Source organism: Dryobates pubescens, chromosome Z (assembly GCF_014839835.1).
Source record: "Dryobates pubescens isolate bDryPub1 chromosome Z, bDryPub1.pri, whole genome shotgun sequence".
Taxonomy (NCBI): Eukaryota; Metazoa; Chordata; class Aves; order Piciformes; family Picidae; genus Dryobates; species Dryobates pubescens.
Window position 1 is genome coordinate 110,864,451 of NC_071657.1, and position 15,610 is coordinate 110,880,060.

The 15,610-nt window shown below is 41.7% G+C and overlaps 1 protein-coding gene across 1 annotated transcript in view; it reads right to left on the bottom strand.

Annotated features, from left to right (window-relative positions):
- PCLO (piccolo presynaptic cytomatrix protein) overlaps positions 1-11,267 on the bottom strand; it is a 325,623-nt gene extending 314,356 nt beyond the window's left edge. The window contains exons 1-2 of the mRNA XM_054178010.1: positions 10,963-11,267; positions 4,770-6,006 (exon numbers count right to left, since the gene is read on the bottom strand). Of these exons, the coding sequence (XP_054033985.1) occupies positions 4,770-6,006; positions 10,963-11,204 (1,479 nt within the window). The 5' untranslated portion in view covers positions 11,205-11,267. The remainder of the gene's footprint in view (positions 1-4,769; positions 6,007-10,962) is intronic.
- Positions 11,268-15,610: the final 4,343 nt, after the last annotated feature.

A 15,610-nucleotide genomic window follows, 5' to 3' on the forward strand; every position in this document is an offset into this window, starting at 1 on the left:
GAGTTAAAACAGACTGTGGCAGTTGAGGCTGGGTGCTTCCTGTTGCTGCCATGTAAGTTACACCTCCCGTGTCCTGAGTGTCCAACCCAGTAGGTGGACACAGGAAACCCATAAATCCTACGCCCTATAAATTCATCTGCAAAGTCATTCTCTTTCTCTTTCTTCCCTCTCTGCTCACACGGGAGATGCTCCCTATTGGGTAACAGTGGGGGAGTATCTCAAGGCCTCTTAGGACTGTCTAGGCCTAATGCCAGGAGGAGAAGGTCGGGGGTGGGGGGACAGGGAAGGCAGCCTGCGACTAGCCTAGCAGTTGGGGGAGGGGGGGAGCAGAGAAAGAGGCCAGGGGGGTTGGGGTACACCCTCATGTGGGGAGAAGGGAAGTGCTGGGGGCCCTTTGGTTGTGCTGTAAAGGCTCTGTATGCTTTAGGATATCTTTGCCACTATGCTTAGCAATTTCTGTAAAACACCAATTGCTTTTCCATTTAAACTTTCCATCACTTTCCAATCCATTTGTGCAAGTGTCATTCTTTTGTCCCTCTTGGGGCAACAGAGGATCTGTCCGGCCTCAAACGAAGACACAGACAAAGTGAAACAGAATGCATGGACTCCTACATTTTAAATAGAGGGTTAGATTAAAAGAACTAATAACAACTTAAGAAATTACTATTTTTAAATAATGCTTTTAACAACTTATTCAATCTACTTCTTGAGACAGTTTTTAAAGTGTGCTATATTCTTTCCAGAATTAGTTAGAAATACAGAATAGACAAAGGCTGCACTGTCATTCAGCAAGACCTGGACAGGCTGGAGAGTTGGGTAGGGAGAAATTGAAAGACATACAACAAGGGCAAGTGTAGAGTCTTGCCTCAGGGGAAAAACAATCCCATGGACCAGTGTATGCTCAGGAATGATCTGTTGGAAAACACCGCTGGAGAAAAGTCATGGTGAACAACAGGATGAGCATAGCTAGCAACGTGCCCTTGTGGCCATGAAGGCAAATGGCTCCCTGGCAAGTAGGTCCAGAAAGTTTCTCCTTCCCCTTTACTCTGCCCTGGTGAGGCCACATCTGGAATATTGCATCTATTTCTGAACCCCTCAGTTCAAGAAGAACTTCAGGGAACTTCTTGAAAGAGTCCAGCACAGAGCCACAAAGATGATGGGGTAAAACATCTCCCTTATGGGGAAAGGCTGCAGGAGCTGGGTCTCTTTAGCTTGGAGAAGAGGAGACTGAGGGGTGACCTCAGTAATATTTATAAAGATGTGAAGGGCAAGTGTCAGGAGGACTGAGCCAGGCTCCTCTCAGTGATGTCCACTGATACAACAAGGGGCAACAGGTGCAAGCTGGAGCATAGGAGATTCTACATAAACAATAGAAGGAAAAACTTCCACTGTAAGGGTGACAGGGCCCTGGAACAGGCTGCCCAGAGAAGCTGTGGAGTCTCCTTCTCTGGACACATTCCAAACCTACCTGGATGTGTTCCTGTGTTTACCTGCCGTAGGTGATGCTGCTCTAGCAGAAGGGTTGGACTTGATCTTTCAAGGTCCCTTCCAACCTCTAACATTCTGTGATTCTGCATGTAATTTAGAATGATCTATACTGGAAAATAAATTCTCTCTGTTCATTATGAAGACTGAAGAAACTTGTAAGAAGAATATATGAAGAATATATTAAGAAGGTATTTCAAGCAGATCTACAAGTGAAAGTGTTAAAGACCAAAAGTAATATAAAGGTTTTTCTAAATAAATTTCTTCCACTATCTCACATCCAATTTGAAATGATTGCTTTCCAAACCATAATGTGTTTTGACATAAACAACAAAAACAGTGGCTCTAAAGGGCACTGGAAAGGCACAACACAGAATTACAGAATCATAAAACTTGGCAAAACTTACAGCAGGAAATGTCAAAGTTTAATAATAAGAGGCAAAGATATAGTCAGTAAGTGCATGGGTAAAAGACTAAGACTTTTGGTCAGTAACACTTGAGAACTTATAAGTAAAGCCGAAAGAAAAAACTTGCACCATACTCTAGAAAACTGACAGCTATGACAGAAACCCTGTTTTTCATGCTAGACAAGAAGAAATAAGCAAACTATTGTAAATGAGGCAGTTCTGTTAATAATCCAAATATTGAAATAAAGAAAGGGAAACTAGAAGGAAAGTTTCAGACCAACTCAAGCAGGAGCCTTCACCACTGAAATAAGTCAGTTTTTCATATGTGCCAGAGCAGGTTCCATTACTCTGCTACAACTGTTCAATAACAAAATCAGATGTGATTTTCATCATTCTTCACTACAGATTGGAGCAGGACACCCACAATGAAGTTTCAGCAAGACAGCTGGTGGTGCAAAACTGAGCAAACGAAAAACATCTGAGTGGGAGTCAGGAGATTGGAACTAATAGCTGAATAAATTAGATGGCCAAGACCTCCATTTACTGAAACAATTTCATCATGAAATAAATGCATATCCTGTGTTTATTTCAATGTGTAATATGAAATTCAAATCTGCTTTTACATATGTATGCAATCAGTTAGTCTTAAATGCAGCTGTACTTATTGTCTTAAAAGTCCTGTATTTCACACTTACAGAGTACCCACTTCAAAAACTAGTAATTATTCACAGAATTTTCAAATGCATTAAGATCTTACATAAACTCTCTCAAAAATCATTTCATGTCAAAATACCAAAGCTGTTGACCAATTCCATGGGAAATATGAGAAGGACAAATTTGGAGGTCCAAGAGAACAGCATGTAAATAAACAAACAGAAAAAAAACAACTACAGGTAAGAAATCTTGTTCTAAAAACACTGTCAGAATTTCAAGGTAAAGCTCTCTTATAATTCTTCTTTGACTTTAGCATCATTGCATCACATTCTTGTCTGTTACACAAATATACATTTATTTATTTTTACCCAAAAGGTCCAAAATTACATACTTTATGATCTTTCCTCCTTGATAATATAAACCTGAAGCACCTGATCAGTTGCCAAAGTTCCAAAATTTCTGCACATGCTCGTTCCAGTCACTAGTTCTCTAATACAAGTACACTCCTAAGCGATGTAACATGCTACCAATAATTACTGCAGTTACTCTTTCTAGTTAAAATTTACAATTTTAACAAACAAACAAACAAAAGTACTTACTGGATGCCAAAACACTGTTGTTGTTTTACCAAATACCTGCTAATAAACGTATGTACTGGAAAGAAATCTAACTGCTAGTAATGTTCTTAATTCATTGTGATACTGAGCAAACAGCTTGTCCAGAGAGGCTGTGAATCATAGAATGCTTTGGTTTGGAAGGGATCGCCAAAGGTCTAGTCCGATCCCACTGCAGTCAGCGGGGATACTCCACTAGATAAGGTTGCTCAGAGCCTTGTTGAGCCTCATCTTGAATATCTTCATGCACGGGGCCTCAACTACATCCCTGGGCAAAGTGCTCCAGGGTTCTACCACCCTCATGGTAAAGAACTTGTTCCTAACATCCAATCTAAATCTACTCTTCTTTAATTTCAAACCATTGTCCCTTGTCCTACCATTCCAGCCCTTTGGAAGCAGTCCTTCTGCAGCCTTCTTGTAGGTACCCTTCAGGGCCTGGACAGCTGCTATTAGGTCTCCCTGGAGCCTTCTCTTATCCAGGCTGAACAAAATCTCCATCCTTACAGATACTCAAAACTGATTATGAGCAACATGCTTCAGGTGACATTGCTTTGAGAAGAGATGGACTATATGATCTCCAGAGAACTCTTCCAGCCAGATTCAATGTTAGATGTAGGGATATTATTTGTCAGATTCAAAATACAGTAGCAGTCTGTACTTCTAACAGCATCTCTGATCAGCCAAACAAACAAGATAAAACACAACAAAAACAAGCTTCCCAAATATCTTTCCTGGCTATTCATCACTAGTTAGTCTTTGGGGCCAGGTCTGTTACACTTGAATTTCTATAAATTGATAAGAGTGTTGGTACTGAAAACAAATCCAACCTACACTGAAAATTTAAAATATCAGGATACACAAGAAGCTGTTCAAGTGTCAAGAAGACATCAGACACTCATATGAAACCCATGCAGAGCAAGTAAATGATATGCATAAGCACATAAATCAAGCTACTAAAAACATCAGGTTAAAATAAATTCATTTGAAGTCTTAATACTTTCTATGCCATTTCTATGTTATAGAATTACAGCAAGAATGGGTATCAAGAAATAGAAATAGTCCACAGAGATCTTTCTTAGCATCCCTCAAGAATGAAATAACCTGAGTAACACCTCATGATTCAGGCTTTCTTTCAGCTAAGAAATACCACCACACATCCTTTTCCAAAACACACACTGTAGATACAAAGCAGGGTTTGGTTTTTTTTTTAGTTTAGTTCTTATGGCAGCATATGTTGTTAATTTATAAACATATTAACAGATGACTGTTGTAGTCAGGTTACAAATGTAGCTAGCAAGTGCTTAAAAGCAAATAAAACAGCAAAAGTGTCACATTAGGGCTCCCCCTCTTTTTATATGAAGAAATAAGAATGCACATCTAAACACTTCATGAACACAGAAGTTTTACCTTCTATTTTCTTCCTAATTTGACTCCTGTTTTACTCATGAGGATTTTTCCCAAATACATTGTACATTATTTTTATCACTAAAACTGTCAGAGGCCTTAAGTGATCACAATGACACATTGTAACAGATCTGATGTTTCAGCATAAAGAAGGTAAACTTAATTTTGTGTTCTGGTAGCAAACATCAGTTTAAAAACTACTCACCTCTGTTATATGAGGATTAGGATTGAATCCACACAGGCTGCAGACAACAGTGTGACACTGTGTGCATGTGTTGTAATTGGCCTTTTCTGGAGTATGCAGAAGCAGTTCAGTGGTTGTGCAAAGAGGACAGAAGGTTTTCTTTGGAGTGGACTCAGTGGGTTGGATTGCAGCAGGCTGCTTTTGCTGTGATGGTTTTTCAGGCCCTATTTGCTGGCCCGGTGGTTTTGTAAGTCCTGGTTGTTGTGCTGGGGGCTTTGTGGCTCCCCCAGTTTGAGAAGATGGTTTTGTAGGCCCTTCCAGTGGTGGTGCTTGTTTTATAAGCCCTGGTTGCTGTGGCTTTCCAGGTCCAGGCTGCGGTGGTTGCTTTGCAGGTCCTGTTTGTTGCGCAGATGGCTTTTCAGGTCCTGTCTGCTGAGCAGGCTGTTTTGGAGGCCCTGCTTGCTGGGAAGATGGCTTTACAGGACCTCCTTGCCGTGCTGACTGCTGAGATGATTGTTTTACAGATCCTGGCTGCTGTGATGGTGCTTTTGTGGGAGGTGGTGCTTGGGATGATGTTCTAGCACTGTCTGGTTGCTGTGCTGATGGTTTTGTTGGGCCTGATGAAGGTTTTGCAGAAGCTTGTTGTTGAATGGGCTTTGTTGGTTCTGATTGAGGTTTTTGTGGTCCTCGTAGCTGGGGTGGTTGTTTTCCTTGTTCTAGCTTCGGGTCTGCTGGGTGGCCAGAGCTTGGTTTCTGAACTTGCTTTGGTTCCCCAGGCTGCTGCTGAGGCACAGGTTTGGAAGACTCAGTTTGCTGGGGGGTAGGTCTCACAGGTCCTTGTTGTTGAACAGCTGGCTTTGGAGACTGTTGTTGAGCTGGATGTTTTGCAAGGCCCTTCTGTTCTTCAGGTTTCCCTTGCTCTTTTGGGGCAACTTTTTGTTTCTTACCAGCTTCTTCATGAGTTGCATCTGAATCTGATATCAAATCAAAAGGGTTGAATTTGTTCACAACTGAAGTGACGGCACTCAATGGATTGGCTTCTGAGAGGAAACTGGGCATCATACTTGGCTTCTGGTCTTCTTTAAAGTCAGTCCTAGACTTTGATTCCCTTAGACTAATAGAAGAAGGACTCCGTCCAGGTGCCCGTTGTTCTGTCTTCAGCACATCTACTGTTCTGCTTTTACTTAAACTTGGTGGTCCTGGATCTGGAGGCTTACCCGGTAGCCTGGGATGGTGGCTTGTATCAAGCTCAGCATGTCTGCAAATAGAAAATGTAATAAAATTAAAATAATGCAGAGTACTAGAAAAATCAAATAAGATGTATCTGTGACAATGGAAGTGCTGCAGTAATGCTTTGAAGTTTCTCAGGTGCTTAAGTGTTTGCAAGACCAAGTGTTATAAGGTGCATGCAAAATGTATATGACTATATGACTTCTATGACTTACTCAGTCATAGACTGACTTATTATCTAGAAAATAATTTAATACAACCACCAGATAATTTTCTCTTTAGAAATCTGAAGAGCCCAACTATTTTCCCTAAATCCACCTGGCTAACTCTCCATTCTATCCCCAGGGAGACAGAGAAGACTAAAAGAAACAAAGGTGTCAGAATATTAGCCAATAAAAGCACATCTGTAGAAGAAAAACACTGAAGACAGCAAACTATTTCTGCTCTTATGTTCTGGCTACTTGTACAAAATTTGGGTATATTTACAATTTGCTATGCAGCAGGGACTTAAACTCCTAAAGCTCAGGTATGTTAAGGAACATATAATATGTTTCTGTTTAAAGTATTTGGTTTGCCACCCATCCACTCACAATGATGCCAGTTCACAGAATTACTCCTGAAGCTTCATTTTTCTTTCTTTTTAAATACAATTACTAAAAATATAGGAATCAAAATCAAGATCATGTCTTCATGATCATGTATCCTGCTTGTTGCTATACTCGGCTACAGCTGGAGGAAATAATATTGTATTCAACACTACTGCTAAAGGATGTAGTAAAACATTCTGTTCAGTGCTATCACTGTGCTTCTGTGGGAAGATAGAGTGTTCTCTTCAGTGCTACAACAGTGTTGCAAATATAAAATGTTCAGATTTCACTTTGAGACATCCAGCTAACTGTGATCTTGTTTTTCCAGACATGATATTTATTCTTGGGTGCACATAAGCACAATAAACAATCAGTCATTACACTTAACAGCTTTCCTTAACTTAAAAAAAAAAAATTAAATATATTTTGCATAATTCTGTTTAAGAATTTTATCAGAAGTTTGCAGAATTATATATAGCAGACACATTGAAAAACATACTTTATACTATTAATGTTTCCATTAGTATTTCTAGTATTTCTGATTAATATTTAGGGCTTTTATTGCATACCTAGCAATAGCAATACACAAGGACAAAGCTAAGCAGTAGCCATTTCTGCGCTCATAATTCTCACAACATGAGACTTTATCACATTCTTGTAAATTAAAATTTTCCACATGAAATGCTTAAGGATAAACTATTTTCAGCCTTCCATAACTCCAGTTACCCTTTCCCATTCTTGTGAAATTATTGTCCATAATACTGGGAAGTTTACAACCTTAATGTTCAACCTACTGAATTGAGTAGATGTATTTCCATTGGTGTCAGTGAACACTGATTAACACACTATTCATATAGAGGATAATTTCCAATGATAACCCAGCACCTTTAAGTATTTGGCATTTTTGCTTGTTAAAAGAATAATTTCACATTCTCATTAGCAACTACACAGGTCTGGCAGCAGTTTTGTTTCTTCTTATTTAGAAAAGCACTCAGGTATATGTGAAGCGGTCCTGCTTAATAAGCTAGATAACTTCAACTAGTCAGAGAAACATAGAATGGCTTAGGTTGGAAGGGACCTTAGAGATCATCCACTCTAACTTCCCTGCCATGGGCAGGGACACCTCTCAACTAGACTCAACTGCTCAAGGCCTCATCCAACCTGGCCTTGAACACCCCCAGGGAGGAGGCATCCACAAATTCCCTAAGCAGCCTATTCCAGAGTCTCACCACCTTCATACTGAAGAACTTCTTAAGATCCAGTCTAAACCTACTCTCTCTGTTTCAAACCATTCCCTCTTGTCCTACTGCTAGACACTACTGCCAGAAAAGTCCCTCTCAAGCCTTCCTGTAGGATGCCTTCAGATACTGGAAAACAACTGGTGACAGTCTGGTGCACTGGTGCATTTGTGCTTGCAAGTATTCAAAATAGTGGAAGGAGTCATTCAACAATGCTTAAAGTGACAAGGGAAAAAAAGAAAAGGATCAATAGTAGCAGTAAAATTTGGGTCAGGAAACAGGGTACCATGCCTAAACCTTACAGTGTCAAGATGGAATGAACCCAAAAAAAAAAAAAAGTTTCTAGAAATGGAACTTAGATATTAACAAGTAACTGTGAAGCCCTATTGAAACAGGGTTTTCTTTCAACTTTTATTTTTATCAAAATAATGTGCTTCATATATTTCCACCTGATCAGATGTCAGGACTGGAAGTGAGATTAAAACCCATGATTCTAAGAAATAAAGCCAGGTGAATCTGCAAGGTTGTCCTGTCTCCATATATAACAATGTTTCTAAGCAATGGCGATAGAGCATGGATAACTAGTGGAAGAAAAAGCCTTGAAAAGACAAGCTTCTTGAGAAACGTTACCTCTGTCAAAAGCCAAGACTTGCTCCATTTAGTTTTAGGTAGCTGGAAGTTGAAGCCACCTTTCTTGAACTGTTTTGAAATCAGCTACAGACTGACATTGAACAATTTTAATTAATCTGGAGAATCAAAAATCCTCTTTATCTTTATTTGACAAGAATTTTCTTATTTGTATACCTTTTGAATCATGAAAAGCCCACCATTCTTTTGGAGTCTCCAATCTAGACTCCACAAGCACAGTCATTCAGTTCTGTCTCAATCATTTTCTTTATGCTGTTATGTTTCACCCTACTTTGGCCTTGATTTAGAGCTCATCATTATTTATTTACCTGAATATTACAGCCAAATTAAAGTTACTTTGGAGTAAAGAGAAAATTTAACAAAAAGCTTAAGTCTATTGTGAACAACTTAATGAACTGGGGGGGGGGAGGAAACAAACCAACCTACAAACAAACAAACCCCCAGATGCATTAGACAGTTCATATATTGGTCATTTATTGGACATTTTTAGATAATGTGGAACAATTCCTCAGCAAGTGGACACTGACATAGTTACAGTCATTCAATGAAGCTAGAATAACTGTAACTTGCTTACAAATTGACTGTGTATGTTCCATCTAAATTTCCTAACCATGAGTTTTCTGCAGATGGGTTACTGAAGTAAGACAGAATGATTCCATGGGTGCTAAACACCCCAAACAAATGTTCAAATGAGGGACTAAAAAAGGCAGTTCACATTAGGTGTTTGTCATCTAAATGCTTAAACTAAAAATTATAATGGATATTAATTGCATTTAGCTACTGCATTTTTGAAGACTTAAAAGTTCAAAGACTATAGAAGTCCTAGAAGTTACAGCATGTATTATATGTTGATAAAGTTGCAATCATTCCCTAGTACATACATTACTTACTACTAAAAAGTCTGTAGTTGCAAAAATTGTTACTTCAGAATATCTTAAAAGGACAGTGAAAGTGTGGTACACTAACAAGATCAAAGTAGGTTTTAATGCCATAAATACATTTATAGGAAAGCAGCCATTTATAAATGCAGAAATATTCACACTGCAATGAGTTTAGCCTAGTCTAAAATCTTCCAAGGATATCTTACTTTTTACTGCAACATTAGGATGAAACAAACTTTTAAAGTCTTTGTGACCTGGCTCATTTTCTGTAATGAAAAAGGGAATTTTCAGTTTAGTTTCACAGACCTAATCAACATGTTTAGGGTTTTTTCCATTAACATCTATAGAGGCTGGTTTGAGTCCTTTAACTGAACAATAATTATATTTTATATTCAGTGATAATACCTGTTTAATAATTATATGAGACATCAAATTGGATTCTTTGATTTACAGTTTAAAAAAAAAAAAAAAAAGACACACATCTCAGAAGTAATCTCAACGTCTCCAGTAGTTTGCCCAAGGATGAATTTGGTCCCACCCTCTTTGCTTCTCTTCTTCTACCATTCACTTATATAAACCTGGTATTATATAAACTCAGTATTCATTTATCTAGGGTGAGGTCAATAAATAAGAACGGCGTTGAACGGTCAGCAGAGGAGGCTCCTTTCAGCATCCTCCTTCAAGACAAACAACACGCCCAGCCCTGGAGACGGAGAGCACCAGCGACGCCGGCCCTGCATGACGAGCGTGGGAAGAGGCGAGTTCAGGACCGCGGACAGGGGCACGGCTGGGACGGCTACACCGGCCCAGGGCCGTGGCGCGGGATTGGGCTTGTTGCACATCGGGCAGTGAATTGACAAAAGGGGCAGGGAAAGAACGAGAAGAAATTATTCCGGCCTTCATGGATGAAAACGAGATAAAGCCATTGCTATCCAGGATACTGAATCCAAATAAATTTAATATATTATTTAGCCTCTTTCCTCTTTCAACAAAAGAAGGAAAAATCGAGAAGGAAAATAAGGCGGAAAAAAAATAGACTGAAACAGACCTCCTCAATGCATGACTATTTAATGAAGCCAAATGAGAGTTTTAGAGGTTAACAACTGGCAGAGCAGTGGCTAGCAAATACATTATACCCAGAAGATTTGAAAGCTTCAACAAGAATCTCTTTCTCCAGAAAGAGAAGCTTACAGAACCCATCATCCCTGGGAAGAGCTCCTCTGAACACTACCTGAGCTGTGGGGCACTCCAGCCCCGTAAAGCACACACACACATAGACACAGAGAAACCCGAGACGTTGTATTCAAATCTCTCCTCTCCCCAGACACAGAAATTACCCGTACTCCGGATCAGTGCGAAGGGAGGGGAAGGGAGAGGGCGCAGCTCACTGGCACCGAGGACCGCCGTTATTAGAAACCACTGGAGTGGGGAAAGCCGGAGAGTGAAGGCTCCGTCCTAGTGTCCGCCACTCGTGCAGCCGCCCCCTTCCCTCCCTCAGCCAGCAAAATGCAACGCCTGTTCCCGCTGCAGCGGGCCTGGATCCTTATTGCGACTCGCCCCCCGCCCCACCGCGAGGACAGGGAGACGGGGGGAAGGGAGGAGCGGAAAAAAGGAGATATTCCGTGCATGCCTTTGCATGGGAGGCGGCTCCGCGCCAGCGAGGTTCCCTCTGGGCAGCCCCTGCGCCCTTGACATGACAGCGGCGATCTGTCTCCTCTCCTCCTCGCTCAGCTGGCTCAGGTCTGCCTCCACCCCAGCCGGGACAAGGCGCTGCAAGGTGGCCGCGGGGCCGCCGCCATCCCCGGCTGCCGCCGCCCCTTCGGGGAGAGAGCCCAGCCCTTCGCCTCCTTCCAGGCTCGCCTCGTTGCCCATGGCCGCCGCCGCCGCGGCGCCCCGCTCGCCGCTTCAACCGCCGGGCGTACAGCAGGCGGGGAGCCGCTCGCCGCCGTGTATCCCCGCTCCCCAGCGGGCGGAGCGGCGGGCGATCAGGGCTCCGCGGCCAGCACCGCGGCCAGCACCACGGCCCCGCACGACAGCAGCGCCAGGGCCGTGCTCGCCGGCTGCCGCCGCGGCTGCCGAGGAAGTGCGGCGCCGCCAACCGCCCGCCGCGCCGCGCTCCGCCACCCAGCGCAGCGCATGCTCCAGGCAGGCGACTCCCCCGTGCACACCCGCGACCCGCCCCACTACCCGGCCCTTAAAGACACCGCTCACATCCCCACCCCTCGCCTCTTTCCTGGTCTTTTGCTGCTGACGCCGCACCGCGCACCTGCTGCCCGACAGTCGTAGAGGAATGGACGGGTCGTGGCCGCGGCTGGCTCTTAGCCAGCCCACCCCTGGAATGTTGCCTCCTGCTCTCCTTTCTCACACAAGGATGGGCTCGCAAGCGCGCAAAGCTTGACGGAGCCTTGCTCTCTCAAAGCACGAATTGAGGGAGGATGGAAGGCACAGCTGGAGAGCATCCATGCAAGCAACGCCTTCGGAACAGAGCCATCGAGCTCAGGTTGCTCAGGGCCGTGTGCAGCTGAGTGTTGAATGTCTGTAGATGGCGGATTTCACGGCTTCTGAGAGCTTCTATACCCGTATTTGACCACCTTCCTGGTGACGGCTCCGGTATGTCGGTGTTGTCCCAAGACTGGTCCGCCCCAGACTGGACACAGTACTTCTAGTGCGGTCTCACAACTGCTGAATATATTGAGAATAGCCACATTTAACCTGCTGGCAGCACACGGAGGAGCACAGCTCTCTCTGCCGTTGGTGTTTTTCACCAAAAAGGCATACTGCTGAAACATCCACCTTGACGTCTACCAGGACTTTTTCTGCAAAAGCCACTTTTGGAACAGCCTACCCTTGTGCACGGAGTTATTCCTTCCCAGATATGGGACTACACTTAGTTTTGCTCAACTTCATGAGGTACTCACCAGTCCATCCTCCTGCCTGTAAGGAGACCTGCAAGGAGTAACCCTTCTGCTGTTCTCCAAGCTGGAATCATTCACAGACTCGCAGAGGTTATGTTCCATGGCTTTGCCCACATCATTAACAGAAACATTGAATATTATTTGTCAGAAAGCTGCAACTAGTACTGTGGCACCAGCTGGACTTGAAACAGCTCACCACAACCTATTTGAGCCTGAGAGTTCAGTCTATTTTTCACCCACTGCACAGGTCTCTCAAATTTGGCTAATAAGGATATTACAATTGATTTTGTTGAAAGCCTGATGGAGTGTGATTTGCCTGGAGAGGACACAGCCTGTTTCCAATACCATTCTTGTCCTTCATGTTCTTGGATATGTCTTCCAGGAGGATTTTCTCTAATAACCTTTCCAGGAAGGGTTCTAGCCACCTGAGCCTGACTGCCTTGTAGTTCTCTTGTGGATCCCCTCTCTTGCAGAGAAGTGCAGCACTTTCCTTTTTCTGATTCGAGAACTTCCCCAATGACCTTTTGAAGATGATAGAGTAACTTTGCAATAGCATAAGCCAGCTCTCCCAGCACTCTTTGATCTATCCTATCTAGCCCATGACCTTATGCATAGCCAGCTGGTTTAAGTGCTCTCTACTACAGGTCATGCTTGACTCCAATGTGCTCTGAGGCTTGGCTCAGGGACCTGAAAGACTAGAGGACAAATCTTACCCATAAAAGTCATGGCAAAAATCCACTAAGCACCTCAGCCTTTTTATGTCCTTTGTCACTATTTATCCTGCCTCACTGATTGGAGGCCCTTTTTTTTTTCTTTTTTTTTTTTTTTTTTTCCCGAATCCTTCCTAAATATCTTACTAATTTTTGGATGTTTTTTGCGTATTCCAGCATGTCTTTTAAATGGGCAAATCTTCACAAATACCTGTTGGTTTAACTGCAGGGATGTGACAGTGTTTGGTGCTCTTTTTTTTGTCCCAAAATTACATACCTGAATTGTTTATAATACCCTTGTATTGTAATCAGAGACCATTTTTTCCAAGACTGGTTCACAATAAACAATTAAACTAGTAGTTGTTGAGGGCTTCCTACTTTTCTTTCAAGTGACTTTAAGTTACACATCAAAAGATCAGCTGAGCAGAGAGCATGAGAAAGCACAAAGAAAATCCTTTAAAAGGAATAGCATGACATGAGTGTAAGTGGATGCCTGTTCACATGGTGTTCTAGGTAAAGAAATCAGAGAGGCCTGTGCAAGAGGTGACACACAATACAGTCACACCTGAACATGGCTTGTGAAGGAAAGATACCTCCATTAAGGGTTTTAGAGGGAGGCAAAAGCACAGCCCTATTAATTTAGCACAAAAATATTATGTGCTTTGATGTGAACAGATATGCAAAGTGCTGCTGCATGGAAGAAGACAAGTGCACAGGAAAGAAGGGGAAACAGGAATTTAATCAGTGGAAGTGTTTGGTTTTCTGGTATGTATTAATGTAAGCATTTGGGTGCACTTAAAGATGCACACATATTTAGACCTGTGGAAGATGATACTCCTGTCATTTATCCGCGTAGTCTGAAAGTTTATTCAGTTCCCAAATGCATTTTTTTCTAACCAAATAAACCCTCTATGCTGCTTTATTTATAGCCCTTTTTGACTCAGACCTAGAAGTCATGTTTAAAAACCAGGTGGTTATGTCAGGTATAGATTCAGACAAAAGAGCTGAGATCAAAACACATTTGATTCACTCAATAAAACACTTTAAACTGGGGAAAGAGCAATTCTGCTAAAACCTACTGTTCCTACTTTACTGTTAACATGTACTGAGATAGAAGATAGGAGGAAAGAGATATAATCCCTGAAGAAGGAAGCTGAGCCTAAATGAAGACACAGGATGAGAAATTACCTTCAGTGGGAAATTTACTGTTGGCTTCACTGAACCAAAGATGTCACCTTAAAATGGTTATAATTTCAATTATCTTAGGGAATTTTGTCATAAAAGGTAAATGTCACAGGGCTGTGACAAGAGCCAGTTCTTTTGAAACAGCATGAAATCAATAGTTATCTCTCCCAGAAGTCACTCAACAGGCCTGTTTTCCCTGCATCCCATCATTTCTACATCTTTTTCCCTGTGCACTTCATAATCTGTACTGAAGTGACAGCAACTCTCTTGATTTCTTGTTACTGATGAATCTTACAAACTAATGGGACAAAACATGTTATTGCAAGGAAAGAGGAATATTAAATGAATGAGCCTTTTTCTCAAAAGTCATAATGTCTAACTTGTAAGAAACAACTTGACGATGTCAGGCATAATACCCTCATTAACAAACAAACAAAAAGAAAACAAAACACACACACACAAAGTAACAATTCTTAAGTCTTAAGTCACCAGCGCTGGAAAATATGATTAAAACCCTTCAGAGATAAAACAGTCTTTTTAAAAGTGCATGTAAATAGGAACTCTGTTTGTAAATTTAGAGGTCAAGATGTAGAAGCAAGATGCTTTTCCATAGATACTAGGGATAATAGAAAGGATACCCATGAACAGAGGTGATTCCAGCTACCCTTTGAGAGCTTGCTCACAGTTTTTGTAGCATTTTCATGGTATATGTTTCAATCCATGACAGATCAGCACAATCCACTTACTATATTTCACAATATTAAGTCCATCCATTACATTACCCCTTCAAAACAAAGGCACAGTGTATCCGAGCTTTAACTTCACTCAGTCTACAGACTAAGCTGTATCAGTAACACAGTACTTTCATCTGACCAGTTTGGTATGCAAACTAGATACATCAAATCTCCAAAGGAGCCAGTCCAAGTTACAGCTGAGTAAGCAGAACCAGCACAAGGACATTAGATCATCTTTTGCCAATGCTGAATCTGATCTGGGGCAAGTGAATCTCAGTCAGGTGTATAACTTTAGCACTAAAATGAGTGCTTGAAATTAGTTTTCCTGATTAACAACACTGAAGTCATCTAATCTTCCCATCAGTAGGCTTCTTAGGGCAGATGTATTCTTTACATTTAAGAGGAAAGAAAAAGCCATTTAATCCACAAAATTTGGAGAATTAATGCTAAGAACATAGAAGAAAGGAATAAGAGGTCAGTAACACCTTGGCATGAGCTGGCAAAATGGGAGGGGAAGGAAAACTAAAATTTAACAATATGCCTGGCATTATACCCCAATAAAAATGATGGAGGAAGAAGATGCATTAATCTTTAACTATTAACAGAGGCCATACTTATCAGTACCACAAACCAAGGTAAAATTAAAGGGGAGCTAAAATTTGTATAAACATATTTACAACACTTTACACATTAATGATTTCCTGGTTTATTTTATACTAATACCTAGCTAAATG